The sequence below is a fragment of the Drosophila serrata genome, unplaced genomic scaffold, assembly GCF_035046125.1.
Source record: "Drosophila serrata isolate PLE 108 unplaced genomic scaffold, ASM3504612v1 contig_240, whole genome shotgun sequence".
Taxonomy (NCBI): domain Eukaryota; kingdom Metazoa; phylum Arthropoda; class Insecta; order Diptera; family Drosophilidae; genus Drosophila; species Drosophila serrata.
In genome coordinates, this window is record NW_028257138.1 from 10,270,531 (window position 1) to 10,287,914 (window position 17,384).

Here is a 17,384-nt window from a genome sequence, read left to right on the forward strand (position 1 = left end):
TCTAAGTTTAAACTAACAATAACTAAGCCAATAATTAGTTTAATTCAATTCGGAAAGCTTATATAACCTGCATACTCAAACATAGCCATATTGATTCGCCTGTTAATGCTGATCAAGAATATATATGACTTATAGGGTCGGAAATGATTCCTACACATCGTAATAAGCTTATATTTATAATACCATCAAATAAATATAAAGAAACCCCACAGCTGCAAAGAAAACACCTCAATAACATTGTACAAAGACTACTTAAACCTTTATTTATTTATCAATATTGCTAATTCCCGTCTTCTCCACCTGAGCGAGCAGCTCCTGGAGCTTGTTGTCGAACAACTCGCACCGGATGGGCATCTCCAGGGAGTAAAATGGGTTCTTGAGGACATAGTCGGAGTACAGCTCGTAAACCTTGCGCAGCAGCAGGTCTATACCATTCAGTCCCGTCTCCGAGATCACAATAAACTTGATGCCAGTGAGCGTTTGGAAGCAGTGCAGCGTGAACGTATCCGCCTCCAGCAGCTCAATGCCAGAGCTCTTTGGCTCCGGACTCAGCTGGCTGGCAATGGCGAACAGGGGATAGAACATGCTGGCCAGGAAGATCTTCTCGTTGGTGGTCATCTTTGGCCGGCTGAACTTCAGGTTGATGGGATAGTTCTCCGGCGCCTCCAGCGTCGTCTTCACATCGCGTCCATCGTCCAGGGTTACGCCCGTGACGGCTATGCCGTTGACCGCCACCAGGACGTGGCCAACTGCAAGTCGTGATGTTTATTAGTCAATAGATAACATTGAAACCAAGACACACCCACCATTTATGCCATCCTTGCGGTTGAACGACACCGAAACCTTCTTGGAATCGTAGTCCAGCACCAGGTCCAGCGGGTATGTGAATGTCTTCTCGTGCTCGATGCGTGGCACATTGTTGTCCAGGTTGAATATAAGGCCACCCGATTTGCTGACTATATAAACGCCATATATAATCATGGCTTATTGTGGCTAATTTCTAGTTATTGGGAATGTTTTCTTTTGGTGAATTAGTGCTGGCAGAGCGGAAAATCGCTGGTATCGATAGTTTCCCAGCTATCGATTATTGAATCGAGTTCGAAAGTGTGGCAACGCCAAGTGATGATTCGGCGGGCACACTATTTTCTGCACAGCTGATGGCTGGCATTAGGATTAAAAATAAACATAATTGATTTTCTGCTCCGCTTAGTATACGTAAACGCGTAGGCGGTTCTCACCTGGTTGTGCTCCAGATTCACCAACATTCAGCTGCAGCGATGGGCTCCGACGATCAGAGCGCCGGTGACAGGATTCAGAAGGGATTCCAGATCAACTACATGATACTGCGGGACGCCGACAGCGGCAAGGTGATATGGCAGGAGAACAAGGACTTCTCGGCACCGGATCTGGAGCACGAGGCGCGAGTGCCGGTGAAGATACTGGACATGAGAGCTGTGTCGCGGGAGATCAACTTCAGCACCATCGAGCCGATGGAGAATTTCCGGCTCGACCAGAAGGTACTGTTCAAGGGACGCATCATGGAGGAGTGGTTCTTTGAAATGGGCTTCGTGGGAGCCAACACAACCAACACCTGGCAGTCGACCATTGAGGCGGCGCCCGAGTCCCAGATGATGCCCGCCAAGGTCTTGAACGGCAATGTGACGATCCAAACCAGTTTCTACGACAACGAGACACTCATCACCAAATCGGTTGTGCGCCTGTACTACATTTAAGCGATGTTGACGGTGAATCACCTGGCCAGCTGTTCCCATCTGCGCCCACATACGGCTTGCGGAACGGAGCTATCGATCTTCAGCAGATGTTCTCTCCATAACAAAACATTAAGATCGCTTTAGAATACTTCTGCATTTCAATGCAATTGTTTGTGCGTTTATGAACTAGTTGTAGTCTATAATGCATTTTAATCTAATTTTACATGATGCCTACTACATACTACATTAATTTATTAATAAAGATTTAACGAATGTAACACACGCAACTACCAAGGAGTGAAAGCCCTCGAAAACATCATGCTAACGTACAAATATTTATATCTATCTCCTGACTAAATGCTTAAATCTGTCAAAAAGTTTGACTAAAAATAGCGCAGAATAATGCAATCTTTGCAATCCGTTCAGAGAAAATGTGTATCTCTAGATCTCTGGCAGTCTGACTTAATGACAACAATAAAAAATACAAATAAACATTTAAGCAGATTGCAAAATGTATCACCAGTTAAGAAAAATCTTTAGCTACGACTGCGAGTACCATTTAAAAGTCTACTGAAATCTGTCAAAGTTGTATTAGATATGGCTTTATGCAAATATATAAGAAGATGTTTGAAAGAAATGTAATATAAACGAGTTTTAATCTTATTATTTTAGTTATTATGAGATAGTTATCTAAAGCAATTGTAATGTATCGCTTACCTTAATTTAAATTATTTTGAAAAGGCCTTGACTTACAGCAATTTATCACCAAAAAAAAAAGGGATCCTACGAATCCCACTAATTGGGAGAAAACCAGACAGAGGTCAACTCTAGAACTGGTTGTGCCGCCTAGCTCTCTTTTACTTTCATGCCAAGAGCAGCATAACATAATCTCACCTGCGGCTAAATTTCGCATAAGTTCGCATTTAGATGGCTGTCATTGAATATTCATATATGTCGGGATCGCGAAAAGTGGCGCTCAAGTTAAGAGGAAGATTCGGACAGAGTGCTGTCTTGACCCCATTTACCATAATCCGAAATAGAACTCGTGCCCGGTCAAGAGCCACTGGAGGGTGTCGAGAAAGTCTTCTTGGTGGCCAGACATTTGGACTAGACCACAGTTCGATTCCATCGTTTAACAGCTTCGCACCTGAAGTTCAGTGTATTAAGAGAATGGCAAGGATTAGTGGAGCTCTTGTGCTCCTGGCCATCGTCCTTCTGGCCCTCTTTGCGGCCAGCAGCCAGGCGCAGAAGAACCAGAACAAGCAGAAGAAACAGCGGCCAGCACCAGGCGATGTCCAGGGTAACATGGGTCACCACAAGAACAAGCGACCCAGGCCCCAGCAGGGCCAAAAGCAGAAGCAGAAGCCCAACAAGCAGCAAATGCAGAATGTCCAGCAGCCCACGATATTCACCGTTTCCGTTCCCGAATTGGGCAAGCTTCGCGGTCGCACCTTGAGCACGGATTGGACTGGTCAAAAGATAATGCAGTTCCTCGATATTCCCTACGGCAAAGCTGATCGATTTAAGGTAAGTTTGTCTTACCAGTATTATTATTTGGTTTATTTATTATTTAAGTCTAACGGAGATACTTTTATTCTGAGTAAATATCAAAAATCAAATGCATGACTCTGTTACCCCGCATTTGACACCCAACCGCCAACATCCTCGATAGTATAGTGGTTAGTATCCCCGCCTGTCACGCGGGAGACCGGGGTTCAATTCCCCGTCGGGGAGAATGTTAAAAACCTTTTTTGTTTTTTTTTTATTTCATTATTTTTTATTTTTATTTTTTCTTATACCCTTGTAAATTATTTGGTCGAGAAATCAGTTTATCCAAATCCTCGATAGTATAGTGGTTAGTATCCCCGCCTGTCACGCGGGAGACCGGGGTTCAATTCCCCGTCGGGGAGATTATAGGATAAATCTTTTTTAGAAATTTATTTTCCTGAAAATCAAGTCAATATGTAAATTTATTCTATTTTGTTTTAATAAGTATATATATAGTTTTAGTATAAATATAGGACAAAATGCAGGTTGTATTTTAATATTATACGTTCTAATTTGAACTTTAGAACCCACAACGTTATGGCTAGCATGAATACAAATATCCTTGAACTCATTAAGAAAAGAAAAGCTAAAAAATGCAATATGTAAAATAAAAAAAGAATGCTTACACATCTCCCCGACGGGGAATTGAACCCCGGTCTCCCGCGTGACAGGCGGGGATACTAACCACTATACTATCGAGGATGTTGTCCGACAGGCGTCAAATGCAAGCTAGCTGCGTTCATTCGGCTCGAATTAGAGAAATTGTATATTTCAGCAAATAGTATGAACCATGTATTTATAGTTCCATGTATACTCTTTAATTTTAGTCACAAGGAAAGAATGCATGGTAGAATAAAATTAAAATATTAATATTCCCTCCATGGCTTCAGTGAAGGAGTCCGACCCTATAAATCACATAAATTCTTGATCAGCATCAAAGGGCGAATCTTTCTAGGGATGTAGGAAAAATTATACATTTTTGAAAAATTAAATTTAATGCATTTTTTGCTTAGTTATGAACTATTAAAAATTCCAAAATCCTGATTAAATTGTAAACTGCAAGGGTATACGAAATTAGGCTTTACGGAGTTCGATTTCTTTCTTGTTTCTAACTTTAATAAATTTTAACTGGTTAAAGAATTAAACACTATTTTCCCACAGCCAGCTGAACCCGCACCAGCTTGGAGGGGCTCTTTACCCGCCCATCGTCCTCACGCCGGATGTCCATCTATCCAGGATCTGCTCATGTTCTCCAAACTGGAGGAGGAAGGCTATGATGTGGAGGACTGCCTGCGGCTAACCATAAACACAAAGGCGGTATGTTAAATGCTTTTTGTTGCAATTTATTTATTTCTTTGCATATAATATTAATTAAAGATAAATTTGCAATTGCAATTATAAATATATGACTTAAAAATTCGCTGATTCCGTTTCAGATGGAGGGAAAATCCATGCCGGTGATGGTATACATCCATGGTGACTTCTTCTACGACGGTGACTCAGTGGAGGCCGCTCCTGGCTATTTGCTGGAGCACGATGTGGTTCTGGTCTCTGTCCGTTATCGCCTGGGACCCTTCGGCTTCCTCTCCACGCTGACCAACGATATGCCCGGCAATGCCGCTGTCACGGATATTATCCTGGCCCTCAAGTGGCTGCAGAAGCACATTGCCTCCTTTGGTGGTGATCCCAAACGGGTCACACTTTTCGGTCAAGTGGGTGGAGCAGCGTTGGTCAATGTGCTCACCCTGAGTCCTGCAGTTCCGGCTGGACTCTTCCACCGGGTGATCTATCAGTCGGGCACGGCTCTGTCGCCGGCCTTTATCACGGACAAGCCGCTGGGTGCCACCAAGGCCATTGGCAAAATCGCCGGCTGCAAGCAGCCTGGAAAGGTGGATCAGCTCAATAAGTGTTTGGAACGCCTGAATACCACAATGCTCCTGGCCGCCTTCAGCGTGCATGGTGAAAATCAGCCCTCCCTGTCCGGCGGAGCTTACGGTGGAGTGCAGTTGGTCATTGGTGGTCCTTCCGGCATCCTTCCCGAACATCCTGGACGCCTGCTGGCCGCCGAGAAGTTCCAAGCTTATCCCACAATGGGTGGCAGTGTGAAGAATGGAGGAACCTTTATGTTGAGGGGTAAGTTTATATTTAGTCGTTTTATGGCTTATTATTTTATATATAAATTAATCTTTAATTTCTTATTTGCAGACATCTTTGCTGATACATTTAATGAGACAATTTTGGATGACAAAATGACGGGAAGACAATATATTGATACCATTATCGAGCATGCCAATGGTGCTGATCCCACTGGCTCCTGGAGAGAGTTTTCCGACGAGGAGATTTTCTCGGAAGCCGATGTCAAGAATGGCACCTTCAAGCGTTTAACTTCGGGATTAATTGATGTGAGTAACTATAGTAAATAATATGTATTTATTCATATTTAAATTAAATATTATTTCCAGCTCTGCAGCACCATTTCCCTGAAGAATCCCGTGCTGCTGGTGCTCCAGGCCAATGCCAAGAAGTTGCCCAACAGCACTTACCTGTACACCTTTGACTATGAGGGAGAGCAGAATCGCTATGCCACCAGTCCAGAGGAGGCCAGTTTTATGCCCTTCGACATGGGAACTTCGCTGACGGACGACAACCTGTATCTATTCCCCTGGCCACGGTTCCTGGCCCTCAACTCCAACCGAGACATTAAGATGGCCCGACGTATGGTTTCCCTGTGGACATCCTTTGCCACGACGGGGGTTCCCCGGGCTCCCGGTGTACCAGAATGGCCAACGATGAATGATGAGACGGGTCCTTATATGCGTATCGGTCGTACCGTCACCTTTAGTGACAATTACCTAGATGAATATCGCATTGCCGTGGAGGAAGAAAAGCATGGTTACAGCCTGGTCAACGAGGACTTTTATGAGCTGGAATCCGCCCTGGAGGCGGAGGCCAAGCTAGACAAGGATCAGGTGGCCGCCTTGGAGGAGGAAGAAGACCAGGATGAGAGCGAGGAAGAGGGCGAACGAGCTGCCAATGAGGGCCGTGGACAGAACCTGGTCTTTATTGCCAGGAAGTCAACTCGTGTCCAAAAGCAATAGAAATGTAAAGCAAATTATGATCCTGTCCCCTCTCTAATTTATTTATTCTCCAAATACTTCTTAAATAAATGTATAATTTAGTAAAGGGTCGTGTTATTTGGAGGGGTTTCTTTATGTCCTCTTAAATGTAATTATTATATTTTAGTAATACTTTACCTTAACATCCTCCAAATGCGACCATTGACCTTCTATAAAATTAATTGTAAATTATACAAAACTGAATTCATTTCATCATTTATGTTTCTTGTGATTATCTATAAATTATTAGATTACAAATTATATGTTAAGCTTTTTTTGTTTTATCAGAAACCGCTTTCTTTCACGGCCTCATAAATCATATTTCGCGGTTCATGGTTTAGAATCTCCATGAATAGGGGTATCAAATTTCCATACAAATTAATTAGTGAACATAATAGAAGTTAAATAAAGCATGACACATCATTAGGTCTTTGGTTTAATTAATTTGCCACTTTGGCATCAACATTAGCTGTATTTCAGCTGTAACCAAGATTGATTGAATAATCCCTTCTGAGTAAGATATATCTTTCTAGATAGAAAACAGCGATGCCCTTTCTTTTTAGGAAATATTAAAGCGAAACGAATAAAAATTTTTCTTATGCTATCATATGCTAAAAATTTCTTCTTTGTTCATTTTATTACCTTAAAATTATTTTAATTTTAATTAAACTTTCCCACAACATTCCCTGGAATTTAAATTAAATAATTTGCAAGAATAATAAAAGCAATTCTTTTGAGCTCGTTAATATGAATTCTACAAAAGGAAAAGTCTGCTTTCTTCTAGTTTCCTTTCCTGGCGGGGTTTCCCAATTTTGTCTAAATGTATAGATAGCCAAAAAATAATGGAATTATCTTGTGCGATTATGTGTAAAAGTCGTTGATCTCTTTTGGCACAGAAGTGTTGCCTATGCTTTCTCTCCCGCCACTCGCGATGATGGATCATACACCTCGGGAGTAGGAATACCAGTAGCGAGGAGAATATGCGGAATCAATTAGGTAAAATTTTAAATTTAAATCAATGCCCGCAGCTTTTTCGAGATTAATATTTCCAGCTTCGATGCTACCCGCACTTTCATCGTCGCCATCGTCATCCTCAACGTGAGAAAGACAAACTTAGTTAATGGCTAATGTTTGCTGGTAAATATTCGCATTAATCTGAGCGACTAATGACGGACTGGCAGACAAACCGGGCTAAGATTCGGGTGTCCAATCTTCTGCTCTTGTAGTTTTCCCTTTTACTTACCAATGATCAGCGGAGCAGTCAAGCAACCGAAATCGGAGCATCGAAATCTGTTCTAGCACTGAGCAAAAAATATTTGATCAGAAATAATATTATATATATCTCTTAAAATAGTTTAAACTCAATGAAACAGCTTGAAAAATGGAATAACCTTTTTTATTCATTGTTAAAAGTAGCAATATACATATATATTATTAAAATTATGATATGCCTTCTAAACGTTTAATTTTATATATTTTATAACGAGTCAAATGCTGAAATCAATTCAATAAATTATATTTTCTTATTACACAATCTTTAATAATTATTATATCTAGATAACATTTTGTTGTAAGCTTGTTAAAACTAAAATATTTACATTTTTTCTACCCTTTTCTCCCTGTGTAATTATTAGCATATGTGTTTGGCTCTAACCGCATCATTTGCAGTAGATTTCGCGTTTTGTTTTAGCCAGTTTTCGTTTTGCAAACTCTCCGTTTTGGCTATTTCGGTCAGTCATGGGGTGAAACTTCGGGTCAACACGGCGGACTAATATCTATTAGCTCCGTCTGGCCACAGATCAGTTGCTTTCCGTGCGCTACAGAGAGTGCTGGTTCGATCCGCGATTATCCCGAACCCGACAGAAGATGCAGCAGCTCGTGTTTACGATATTACTTATACTCCTCCACAACGGGGTGGAGTCTCGGTTCCGGAACAGGCAGTACGATGAGGAAAAGGACACCATCGTGGAACTGCCCAAGCTGGGCAGCATCCAGGGAAAGATCCTTGAAACGGCCTGGACAAAGCGTGAAGTGCTGCAATTTGTGGATGTCCGATATGCAGAGCCTCCCACGGGACTAAATCGCTTCAAGGTACCCAGAATAGTATTCTGAGCTTTAGTGAACTATTTCAGTATGGAATTTAAAGCCAAACAATGGAGTTGAAGCAAGTGAATTATAATAAGTTCTTTATGTTTTTTGGTGCAAAAAAATAGAGGTCGTCGTTATGCAAAAATGCAAAAATGTGTTAGCATAACAGATTCGCCAAGAATTTCAAATAGAAATGTCCAACTTTATTTGGAGTCTGGTTTCTCATACCACAAAAACTTTCAAAATTATGTAAATTTCCCCAAAGGCAATAAATAAGCCAAAACAGAGACTTAATTCTGAACAGAAAAAAAGGCAAACAAAAATATAAATGTTCCTCACATCTCCCCGACGGGGAATTGAACCCCGGTCTCCCGCGTGACAGGCGGGGATACTAACCACTATACTATCGAGGATTTGGTAGTAGGCGGCAATTATTAAGTTCTTGGGCAGGTGCGCATCTGCAGGTTGTCCACAATCAGTTTATGGGAAAACGGAGATTATTATTAGATTGTAGTATGAGACATTAGAATTGAATTATAAGCAGAAAAAAATGTTGAAAACTATGAAATTCGCTTGAAGTTTTAAATAGGAATAAAACGTATATTTATTTATAAACATTTGGAATATACATTTATAAATAACAGAGTTTCCCTTAACTAACTAAAATATTCGCATTCTTTGAATCAATATTTTCAACACTTTTATATGACAAATTTTACGATAACTTAAAGCTTAAAAAACTCATAGCTAAGCCAAAAATGTACTAAATTCAATTCGGAAAGCTTCCCTATGCTAGTTTTTATTAGGATAATCAATCTGCATACTCAATTTAAAATATGAAATTTTCGCCATTTTTGACAATTTTAATGATGTAACCCCTTATCGTTTTTGCGAAAAATTGAAAAAATTTCAAAATTTTTTTTTCAGCCGGACATAACCAGATCGATTTGCCTCTTAGTTCTGATCAAGAATATATATTATTTATAGGGTCAGAAATGACTCCTTCATATTGTTTTAAGTTTCCGACTAAAATAGCAATAACGATAAAGAGTATAAATATTAAAACATTCAACCGGCAAAACCATATAGTTGCTGACATTCCTAATCTGAAAACCAGCAAACATTTGAATAAACTTAAACATTTCTATATTTTAAATTTATTCAGTCTGAGAGACGTGATTTTGAGAGAAATGCGAATGGTTTTCAGAGAGTCAGTTGTCATCGTATTTGCATATCATTTACAAGAATGCCATAAAAAATAAACTGTTAATTAATTTGAACTGATAAACCTAATGGGATGGCCCTCATCAGAAATATTGATTCTCATTATTAATTAACTTTATACAGCCCCCACGTCCCATCGAGCCATGGGAGGATGTGATGGATGCCACAGCAGAGAAGATCGGATGTCCTTCGGTGGTGTCAATGGAATCCCTCCGAAAACTGGACGATGTGCTAGACGTGGAGGATTGCTTGACCATGACCATTACCACGCCAAATGTGACTGCCCGCCTTCCTGTCCTGGTGTACATTCACGGCGAGTACCTCTACGAGGGCAGCAACTCGGAGGCGCCACCGGATTATCTGCTCGAGAAGGACATTGTGCTAGTCACGCCGCAGTACCGCCTCGGTCCTTTTGGTTTCCTGTCAACGAAAACGGATGAGATTCCCGGCAATGCTGGCTTCCTGGACATTTTCCTGGCACTGCAGTTTGTTAAGCATTTTATCTCAAACTTTGGCGGCGATCCCGAACGGGTTACGGTGGCTGGCCAGGTAGGCGGAGCAGCCATTGCCCACCTGCTCACACTCTCGCCGATGGTACAGCGCGGTCTATTTAGCCAGGTGATTTATCACTCGGGATCCGCTATTATGCCCATCTTTCTGGAGGAGGATCCCCGGAAACATGCCCACGAGATTGCCAAGAAGGCCGATTGCCAAATGGTGACGGTTCGTGATCTCAACTCTTGTCTCATGGATCTCACGGCTATGGAGTTGCTTACCGCCTTTATGGAGCATGCTGTAAGTTCTTGTATATATAAATCGGTAAAAAGTCTAACAATTTATTTTGGTAGCTCGAGAAATCAGACCTGGGAATTGGACACACTGGTGGCATTCAGTTTACAATTGGTGGACCTAGTGGTGTGTTGCCAAAGCATCCTTATGACCTTATGCTGGAGTCCAACTTCTCTTATCCGGCTATGGGAGGGTGCCCAAAAAACGCTGGAACTCGAGTGCTCAACGAGATTGTGGACAACGATTTTGAGGGAAAGATACCGGATGATGAGTATAATACCTACAACTATATCGACCATGTGATACGCCAAGTGGTGGGCACGGATAAGACCATGCTCCTTACCAGTTTTGTCACCCATGATTTCTTCAATCGTCATCTGCTGGAAAATGGCACCTTTCATACCCTGATCCCTAGACTTATTGATGTAAGTAATGCCTTTTATATTCCTTTATTCAGAACGAAGGTAAAACTATGATTTTGATTTTAAAATTAATTTTAAAATCTTATGTGTTAGGTGGCTGGCACTTTGAACCACAAGCTGCCCGTTCTGTTGGCTCTGAATATGAACAACAAGCATAATCCGCACAACACCTTCCTCTACTCCTTCGAATATGCCGGCGAGTTTAATCGGTATAAGGAGATGGATGAGGAGACCAATATGCAGAGTCCTTTCCGGGCAGGAGTCTCATTAACCGATGAGGCTCTCTATCTTTTTCCCTACCCTGACCATGTGAAGCGCCTTAGTCCACCGGATGTGACCATGGCTCGCCGCATGGTCGATCTCTGGACGAACTTTGTCATTACTGGAAATCCCCTTGGTTCCTATCGCTCTGGCTACTGGCCACCCATGACCACGCTCTATGGTCCTTATATGAAGATCGACGAGACTCTGACCATTGGAGGCAATTACTTTACCGAGTTCTCGGCCACCTTGCGGGACGAGGATGAAGGCCATAGCCTGGTCCGTGAGATTTATTACCTGCGCAGCCGCAGCCGGAAGCAGGCGCTGGCCAAGCGTCGAAAAGCATTGGCGACCTCATCCGCCAGCAGGATAAAGAAGCTCCAAGGTCGCAAGAGTCTGGTGAAGCGGCCCAGCCGGAACAAGATACGATTTTTTTAAGTAGCTCCACTTAGAACTAGGTTTAGAATTTTAGAACTTATTATCCCACAGGTTAAACTCACAAAATAATATTGGTATTTATCGCCCACGTTTGTTTAGTGAAATAAAGTGCTCATTAAATTATTAAAAAATAACCATGTGAAGTGTATGCAATTTAAATTTCAAAATCATATACATATGTGCTATATATCTCAAGAAGAAAGCTTCGACAGGTACAAAATTAGTACAGATAGCTCATATTGTGTTTATTTTAATATAAAAAGAGTGTTTTAAAAGAAATTAAAAGACGGGATTGGTATTATTTAATGCCTGCGTCGCTGGTGTCTGTGCATGAGCTTAATGTGCTGTGGTCCGTTGGCCAGGCTCCTGAATTGTGAATATCCTGGATGTTCCTGACGGGCCTCTTCCTGCTCCTCTTCGGCCCTCTCTCGTGCCTCGAGGGCTCTGTCACGTTCCTCCTCCTCCTCGCGCATCTTTTGCTGGGCACGCACGTAATCCTCGTAGCTTGGATAGGAGCTGGGATCGTTGGCCGGATCGGAAGGTTCCTGGTCTTCAGAGTCTTCCGGATTCTCCTCAAGTGGCTCTTCTTGCTCCTGATCTACCTGATCCCTTCGCTCCTCATCCCGATCCTGTAATTCCGCATCGAAATCGGATTCGGCTGGTTGCCTGGCTTGGTGAGCTCTTAAATAATCATCGTAGCTGGGATAGTTACGCGGATCATCACTGTCAGGTTGGGGTTCACGCTCCTGCTGCTCTCGCTCCTGTTGCTCACGCTCCTGCTGCTCACGCTCCTGCTGCTCACGCTCCTGCTGCTCACGCTCCTGCTGCTCACGCTCCTGCTGCTCTCGTTCATGCTGCTCACGGAGTTGTTGCTCGCGGTCCTGCTCCTCGTTATAGTTACGCTCTGGTTCCGTATCTGGAGGATTTTCTCCTTGCTGCGCTTTAAGGTAATCTTCGTAGCTGGGATAGGATTGTCGATCATCGTCGGGATTTTCATCCGGCTGCTGTTCCCGCTCCTGCTGCTCTCGTTCCTGTTGCAAGCGCTCTTCCTCGAGTCTCTCCTCCTGTTCCCGTGCCTGCTGCTCACGTCTCTGCAGCTCCTCGTCGTAACCACGATCGGGTGTTGATTCAGAAGACTGGTCTTGGTGATTTCGGAGATAGTCATCATAGCTGGGATAGGGTTCAAGTTCGTTATTTGGGTTTTCATCGCGTACTGATTGATCTCGCTCTTGTTGCTCTCGCTCTTGCTGCTCACGCTCTTGCTGTTCTCGCTCTTGCTGCTCCCGTTCTCGCTGTTCTCGCTCTCGCTGCTCCCGTTCTCGCTGTTCTCGCTCTCGCTGCTCACGCTCTCGCTGCTCACGTTCATATTGCTCTCGTTGTTGTTGCGCTCGCAGTATTTGTTCGCGACGCTGTTGTTCTTGCAGCTCCTTCTCTCGTTGTTGTTGCTCGTGTTCTTGACGTTGTTGCTCTCGAGGATCCTGAGCTGGACGACGATTCTGGTTATCCCGCTGCTGCTGCTCTCGCCAACGTTGCTCCCTTTCCCGCTGTGCCCGCAACTGCTGATCCCGGATGAACTGCGCCTGCCGCTCCTCCTGAGCTCTCACGTAGTCTGGATTTGCTGGACGCCAAGTCTGTTGCGGTTGCCTGTTCTGCCAGTTGGCATAGGGATTATACGCGTACGGACGCCTGGTAGTTGTGGTCGTGGTCGTGGTGGTGGTGGTAGTAGTGGGATAGGTTGGATATGGTGGATAGGTGTAGGGCCTAGTCGGTGGTGCAACCGATCCACTGCTGCTGGTGGTGGCATTGAAGTACTCTCCGTAAATATTGGGCAAGTTGATGCCCTCTCCGAAGTGTGGATCCAGCTCAAGCATATTCTGGCGGTTGTTGGTGAAGCGCAGGAAGGGTCCATACTCGGACGTGGCTCGTGGCCACACTCCAGAGTTCGGGTTGGGCACTCCAGTAACCGCAAAGTTCACCCACATGGTGACCAGGGCACGGGACAGGGACCTGTCGACGGGATTCAGGCGACTGGCCTCCACTGGGTAGGGGAACAAGTAGACGCTGTCATCGCTCAGTGAGGCATCCACACCGAAGGGCAGGGGATTATTCAGATGTCCAAAGCGGTGGTGTTCGCCGCGGTAGTCAAAAGTGTACAGGTAAACTGGTGTCGAGCGGTAGGACTGGCGGATGGAGAAGATGACGGGAGCGCGGTACAGGATTAGGTTACTCAGCTCCAGCAGACCCTGCGTCACATTGCGGACACTGGCCGAGTACTGCATGTCCCAGGAGAAGATCTCACGTTGAGCCCATTGCTTCCAGATGTGGTGCTCGCTGGGAGGTGCCGTGTGACGCAGCACCACATCGATGTAGTCGCTCACATTCCGGGACTGCAGGCTGGAGATCTGGTTATAGAAGCCTGCAAGAAAAGGTTATTAAAGATATCTGTTAGATACGATATACACATATAAACAACAACTGAAGACCATTTTAAACGACTGTTTTTAAAGTATATTAGAGTTATGTTTCTATAAAAACTGTCTACATAATTGTTCTTATCGCCGGGCATTGACATTCGACTTGTCAATTTTATTTTGGGAAAATACACAAGATTAAATAGGTTTAATTAAAATGCAAACATTTCCTGCCTGCCGACGTACATAAGTAGCATAAAAACCGAAGAACCTTGACACTAATTAAAAACAGCCCAACAATCACATCAACATGACGATTTTTTCTGTATCAGTCGGAGTAATCACATAGCTCCTTATCACACTGACCCCCGAGATCCGCTGAAGCTTCTTATCGCAGGCAGCCACAGGTTTTGTCTCAACAAATCTCTTTCAGTTCAAAATATTATGGAACCTAGCAAAAAATAGGTTCTGATTTAACGAGTAATAGTAACTTCCATTACGTTGTAAGCACAAATCAAATAGTTATTTAAGTTTAAATCATATACTTGTTATTTAACAAACCAAAAGAGTAAAAATCTCACAACTAACTAAAAAATGTATTAAATTCAATTCGGATAGCTGTTAATGCTGATCAAGAATATATATGATTTATAGGGTCGGAAATGACTCCTTCATGTTGTTTTAAGCTTCCTACTGAAACTATAATACCCTCAAATTCAAATAAATACCGCAATTTTATATGACAATTTTTAAGACATATCAAAGCCTAAAAATCTCATAACTAAGCTAAAAATGCATTAATTTTAATTCCGAAAGCTTTTCTATATTATTTTTTACTGGGTTGATAAATCTGCATACTCCTTCTCTGCACTGCAAGCCTGTGACTGAAATTATCACATCCGCAAATGGTTATTTAAATTTAAATATTAAGCAGAAATTAGGACAATTTTTTCGACAAACCAAAAGGTAAAAATCTCATAACTTAGCCAAAAATGCATTAAATTTAATTCGGAAAGCTTTCCTATGCTAGTTTTTATTAGGATAATCAATCTGCATACTCAATTTAAAATATAAAATTTTCGCCATTTTTGATAATTTTAATGATGTAACCCCTTATCGTTTTTGCGAAAAATTGAAAAAATTTCAAAAAATTATTTTTCAACCAGACATAACCTGATCGATTCGCCTCTTAATTCTGATCAAGAATATATATGATGGATAGGGTCGTAAATGACTCCTTCATATTGTTTTAAGCTTCCGACTGAAACTATAATACCCTTAAATTCAAATAAATACCACAATTTTATATGACAATTTTTAAGACATATCAAAGCCTAAAAATCTCATAACTAAGCCAAAAACGCATTAATTTTAATTCCGAAAGCTTAAGACATATCAAAGCCTAAAAATCTCATAGCTAAGCTAAAAATGCATTAATTTTAATTCCGAAAGCTTTTCTATATTATTTTTTACTGGGTTGATAAATCTGCATACTCCTTCTCTGCACTGCAAGCTTGTGATTGAAATTATCACATCCGCAAATGGTTATTTAAATTTAAATATTAACCAGAAATTGTTTGACAATTTTTAAGACATATCAAAGCCTAAAAATCTCATAACTAAACTAAAAATGCATTAATTTTAATTCGGAAAGCTTTTCTATATTATTTTTTACTGGATTGATAAATCTGCATACTCCTTCTCTGCACTGCAAGCTTGTGACTGAAATTATCACATCCGCAAATGGTTATTTAAATTTAAATATTAAGCAGAAATTAGGACAATTTTTCCGACAAACCAAAGGGTAAAAATCTCATAACTTAGCCAAAAATGCATTAAATTTAATTCGGAAAGCTTTCCTATGCTAGTTTTTATTAGGATAATCAATCTGCATACTCAATTTAAAATATAAAATTTTCGCCATTTTTGACAATTTTAATGATGTAACCCCTTATCGTTTTTGCGAAAAATTGAAAAAATTGCAAACAATTTTTTTTCAACCAGACATAACCAGATCAATTCGCCTCTTAATTCTGATCAAGAATATATATGATTGATAGGGTCGTAAATGACTCCTTCATATTGTTTTAAGCTTCCGACTGAAACTATAATACCCTTAAATTCAAATAAATACCACAATTTTATATGACAATTTTTAAGACATATCAAAGCCTAAAAATCTCATAACTAAACTAAAAATGCATTAATTTTAATTCGGAAAGCTTTTCTATATTATTTTTTACTGGGTTGATAAATCTGCATACTCCTTCTCTGTACCGCAAGCCTGTGACTGAAATTATCACATCCGTAAATGGTTATATAAATTTAAATATTAGCCAGAAATTAGGACAATTTTTCCGACAAACCAAAGGGTAAAACTCTCATAACTTAGCCAAAAATGCATTAAATTTAATTCGGAAAGCTTTCCTATGCTAGTTTTTATTAGGATAATCAATCTGCATACTCAATTTAAAATATAAATTTGTCGCCATTTTTGACAATTTTAATGATGTAACCCCTTATCGTTTTTGCGAAAAATTGAAAAAATTGCAAACAATTTTTTTTCAACCAGACATAACCAGATCAATTCGCCTCTTAATTCTGATCAAGAATATATATGATTGATAGGGTCGTAAATGACTCCTTCATATTGTTTTAAGCTTCCGACTGAAACTATAATACCCTTAAATTCAAATAAATACCACAATTTTATATGACAATTTTTAAGACATATCAAAGCCTAAAAATCTCATAACTAAACTAAAAATGCATTAATTTTAATTCGGAAAGCTTTTCTATATTATTTTTTACTGGATTGATAAATCTGCATACTCCTTCTCTGCACTGCAAGCTTGTGACTGAAATTATCACATCCGCAAATGGTTATTTAAATTTAAATATTAAGCAGAAATTAGGACAATTTTTTCGACAAACCAAAAGGTAAAAATCTCATAACTTAGCCAAAAATGCATTAAATTTAATTCGGAAAGCTTTCCTATGCTAGTTTTTATTAGGATAATCAATCTGCATACTCAATTTAAAATATAAATTTGTCGCCATTTTTGACAATTTTAATGATGTAACCCCTTATCGTTTTTGCGAAAAATTGAAAAAATTTCAAAAAATTATTTTTCAACCAGACATAACCAGATCGATTCGCCTCTTAATTCTGATCAAGAATATATATGATGGATAGGGTCGTAAATGACTCCTTCATATTGTTTTAAGCTTCCGACTGAAACTATAATACCCTTAAATTCAAATAAATACCACAATTTTTAAGACATATCAAAGCCTAAAAATCTCATAACTAAGCTAAAAACGCATTAATTTTAATTCGGAAAGCTTTTCTATATTATTTTTTACTGGGTTAAT

The 17,384-nt window shown here is 40.8% G+C and overlaps 5 protein-coding genes and 4 non-coding genes across 9 annotated transcripts in view; 5 read left to right on the forward strand and 4 right to left on the reverse strand.

Annotated features, from left to right (window-relative positions):
* Positions 1 to 232: 232 nt before the first annotated feature.
* Trs23 (trafficking protein particle complex subunit 4-like protein Trs23) lies at positions 233 to 1,385 on the reverse strand. The gene is made up of 3 exons (XM_020952234.2): positions 1,239 to 1,385; positions 807 to 1,161; positions 233 to 749 (listed from the first exon to the last, which is right to left on the reverse strand). Exons 2-3 carry the CDS (start codon positions 979 to 981, stop codon positions 265 to 267), a joined length of 660 nt encoding a protein of 219 aa, XP_020807893.2. The 5' UTR covers positions 982 to 1,161; positions 1,239 to 1,385; the 3' UTR covers positions 233 to 264.
* On the forward strand, positions 1,111 to 2,354 carry PrBP (Prenyl-binding protein). The gene has a single exon (XM_020952235.2). The coding sequence runs from the start codon at positions 1,278 to 1,280 to the stop codon at positions 1,731 to 1,733; it is 456 nt and encodes a 151-aa protein (XP_020807894.2). The 5' UTR covers positions 1,111 to 1,277; the 3' UTR covers positions 1,734 to 2,354.
* Positions 2,355 to 2,653: 299 nt separating this feature from the next.
* LOC110183893 (glutactin) lies at positions 2,654 to 6,358 on the forward strand. The gene is made up of 5 exons (XM_020952238.2): positions 2,654 to 3,239; positions 4,422 to 4,577; positions 4,697 to 5,393; positions 5,466 to 5,662; positions 5,723 to 6,358. The coding sequence occupies exons 1-5, from the start codon at positions 2,664 to 2,666 to the stop codon at positions 6,356 to 6,358; spliced, it is 2,262 nt and encodes a 753-aa protein (XP_020807897.2). The 5' UTR covers positions 2,654 to 2,663.
* On the forward strand, positions 3,375 to 3,446 carry TRNAD-GUC (transfer RNA aspartic acid (anticodon GUC)). Its single transcript has one exon. It is a non-coding gene; the product is annotated as a tRNA-Asp (tRNA).
* On the forward strand, positions 3,551 to 3,622 carry TRNAD-GUC (transfer RNA aspartic acid (anticodon GUC)). Its single transcript has one exon. It is a non-coding gene; the product is annotated as a tRNA-Asp (tRNA).
* Positions 3,891 to 3,962, reverse strand: TRNAD-GUC (transfer RNA aspartic acid (anticodon GUC)). Its single transcript has one exon. It is a non-coding gene; the product is annotated as a tRNA-Asp (tRNA).
* A 1,884-nt stretch (positions 6,359 to 8,242) lies between the features above and the next one.
* On the forward strand, positions 8,243 to 11,674 carry LOC110178072 (glutactin). Its single transcript, XM_020945077.2, has 4 exons — positions 8,243 to 8,467; positions 9,812 to 10,483; positions 10,537 to 10,902; positions 10,993 to 11,674. Exons 1-4 carry the CDS (start codon positions 8,243 to 8,245, stop codon positions 11,596 to 11,598), a joined length of 1,869 nt encoding a protein of 622 aa, XP_020800736.2. The 3' UTR covers positions 11,599 to 11,674.
* TRNAD-GUC (transfer RNA aspartic acid (anticodon GUC)) lies at positions 8,806 to 8,877 on the reverse strand. The gene has a single exon. It is a non-coding gene; the product is annotated as a tRNA-Asp (tRNA).
* A 144-nt stretch (positions 11,675 to 11,818) lies between the features above and the next one.
* Positions 11,819 to 17,384, reverse strand: part of Glt (Glutactin) — a 32,234-nt gene continuing 26,668 nt past the window's right edge. Inside the window, exon 2 of the mRNA XM_086831345.1 lies at positions 11,819 to 14,014. Within this exon, the coding sequence (XP_086687471.1) occupies positions 11,901 to 14,014 (2,114 nt within the window). The 3' untranslated portion in view covers positions 11,819 to 11,900. The remainder of the gene's footprint in view (positions 14,015 to 17,384) is intronic.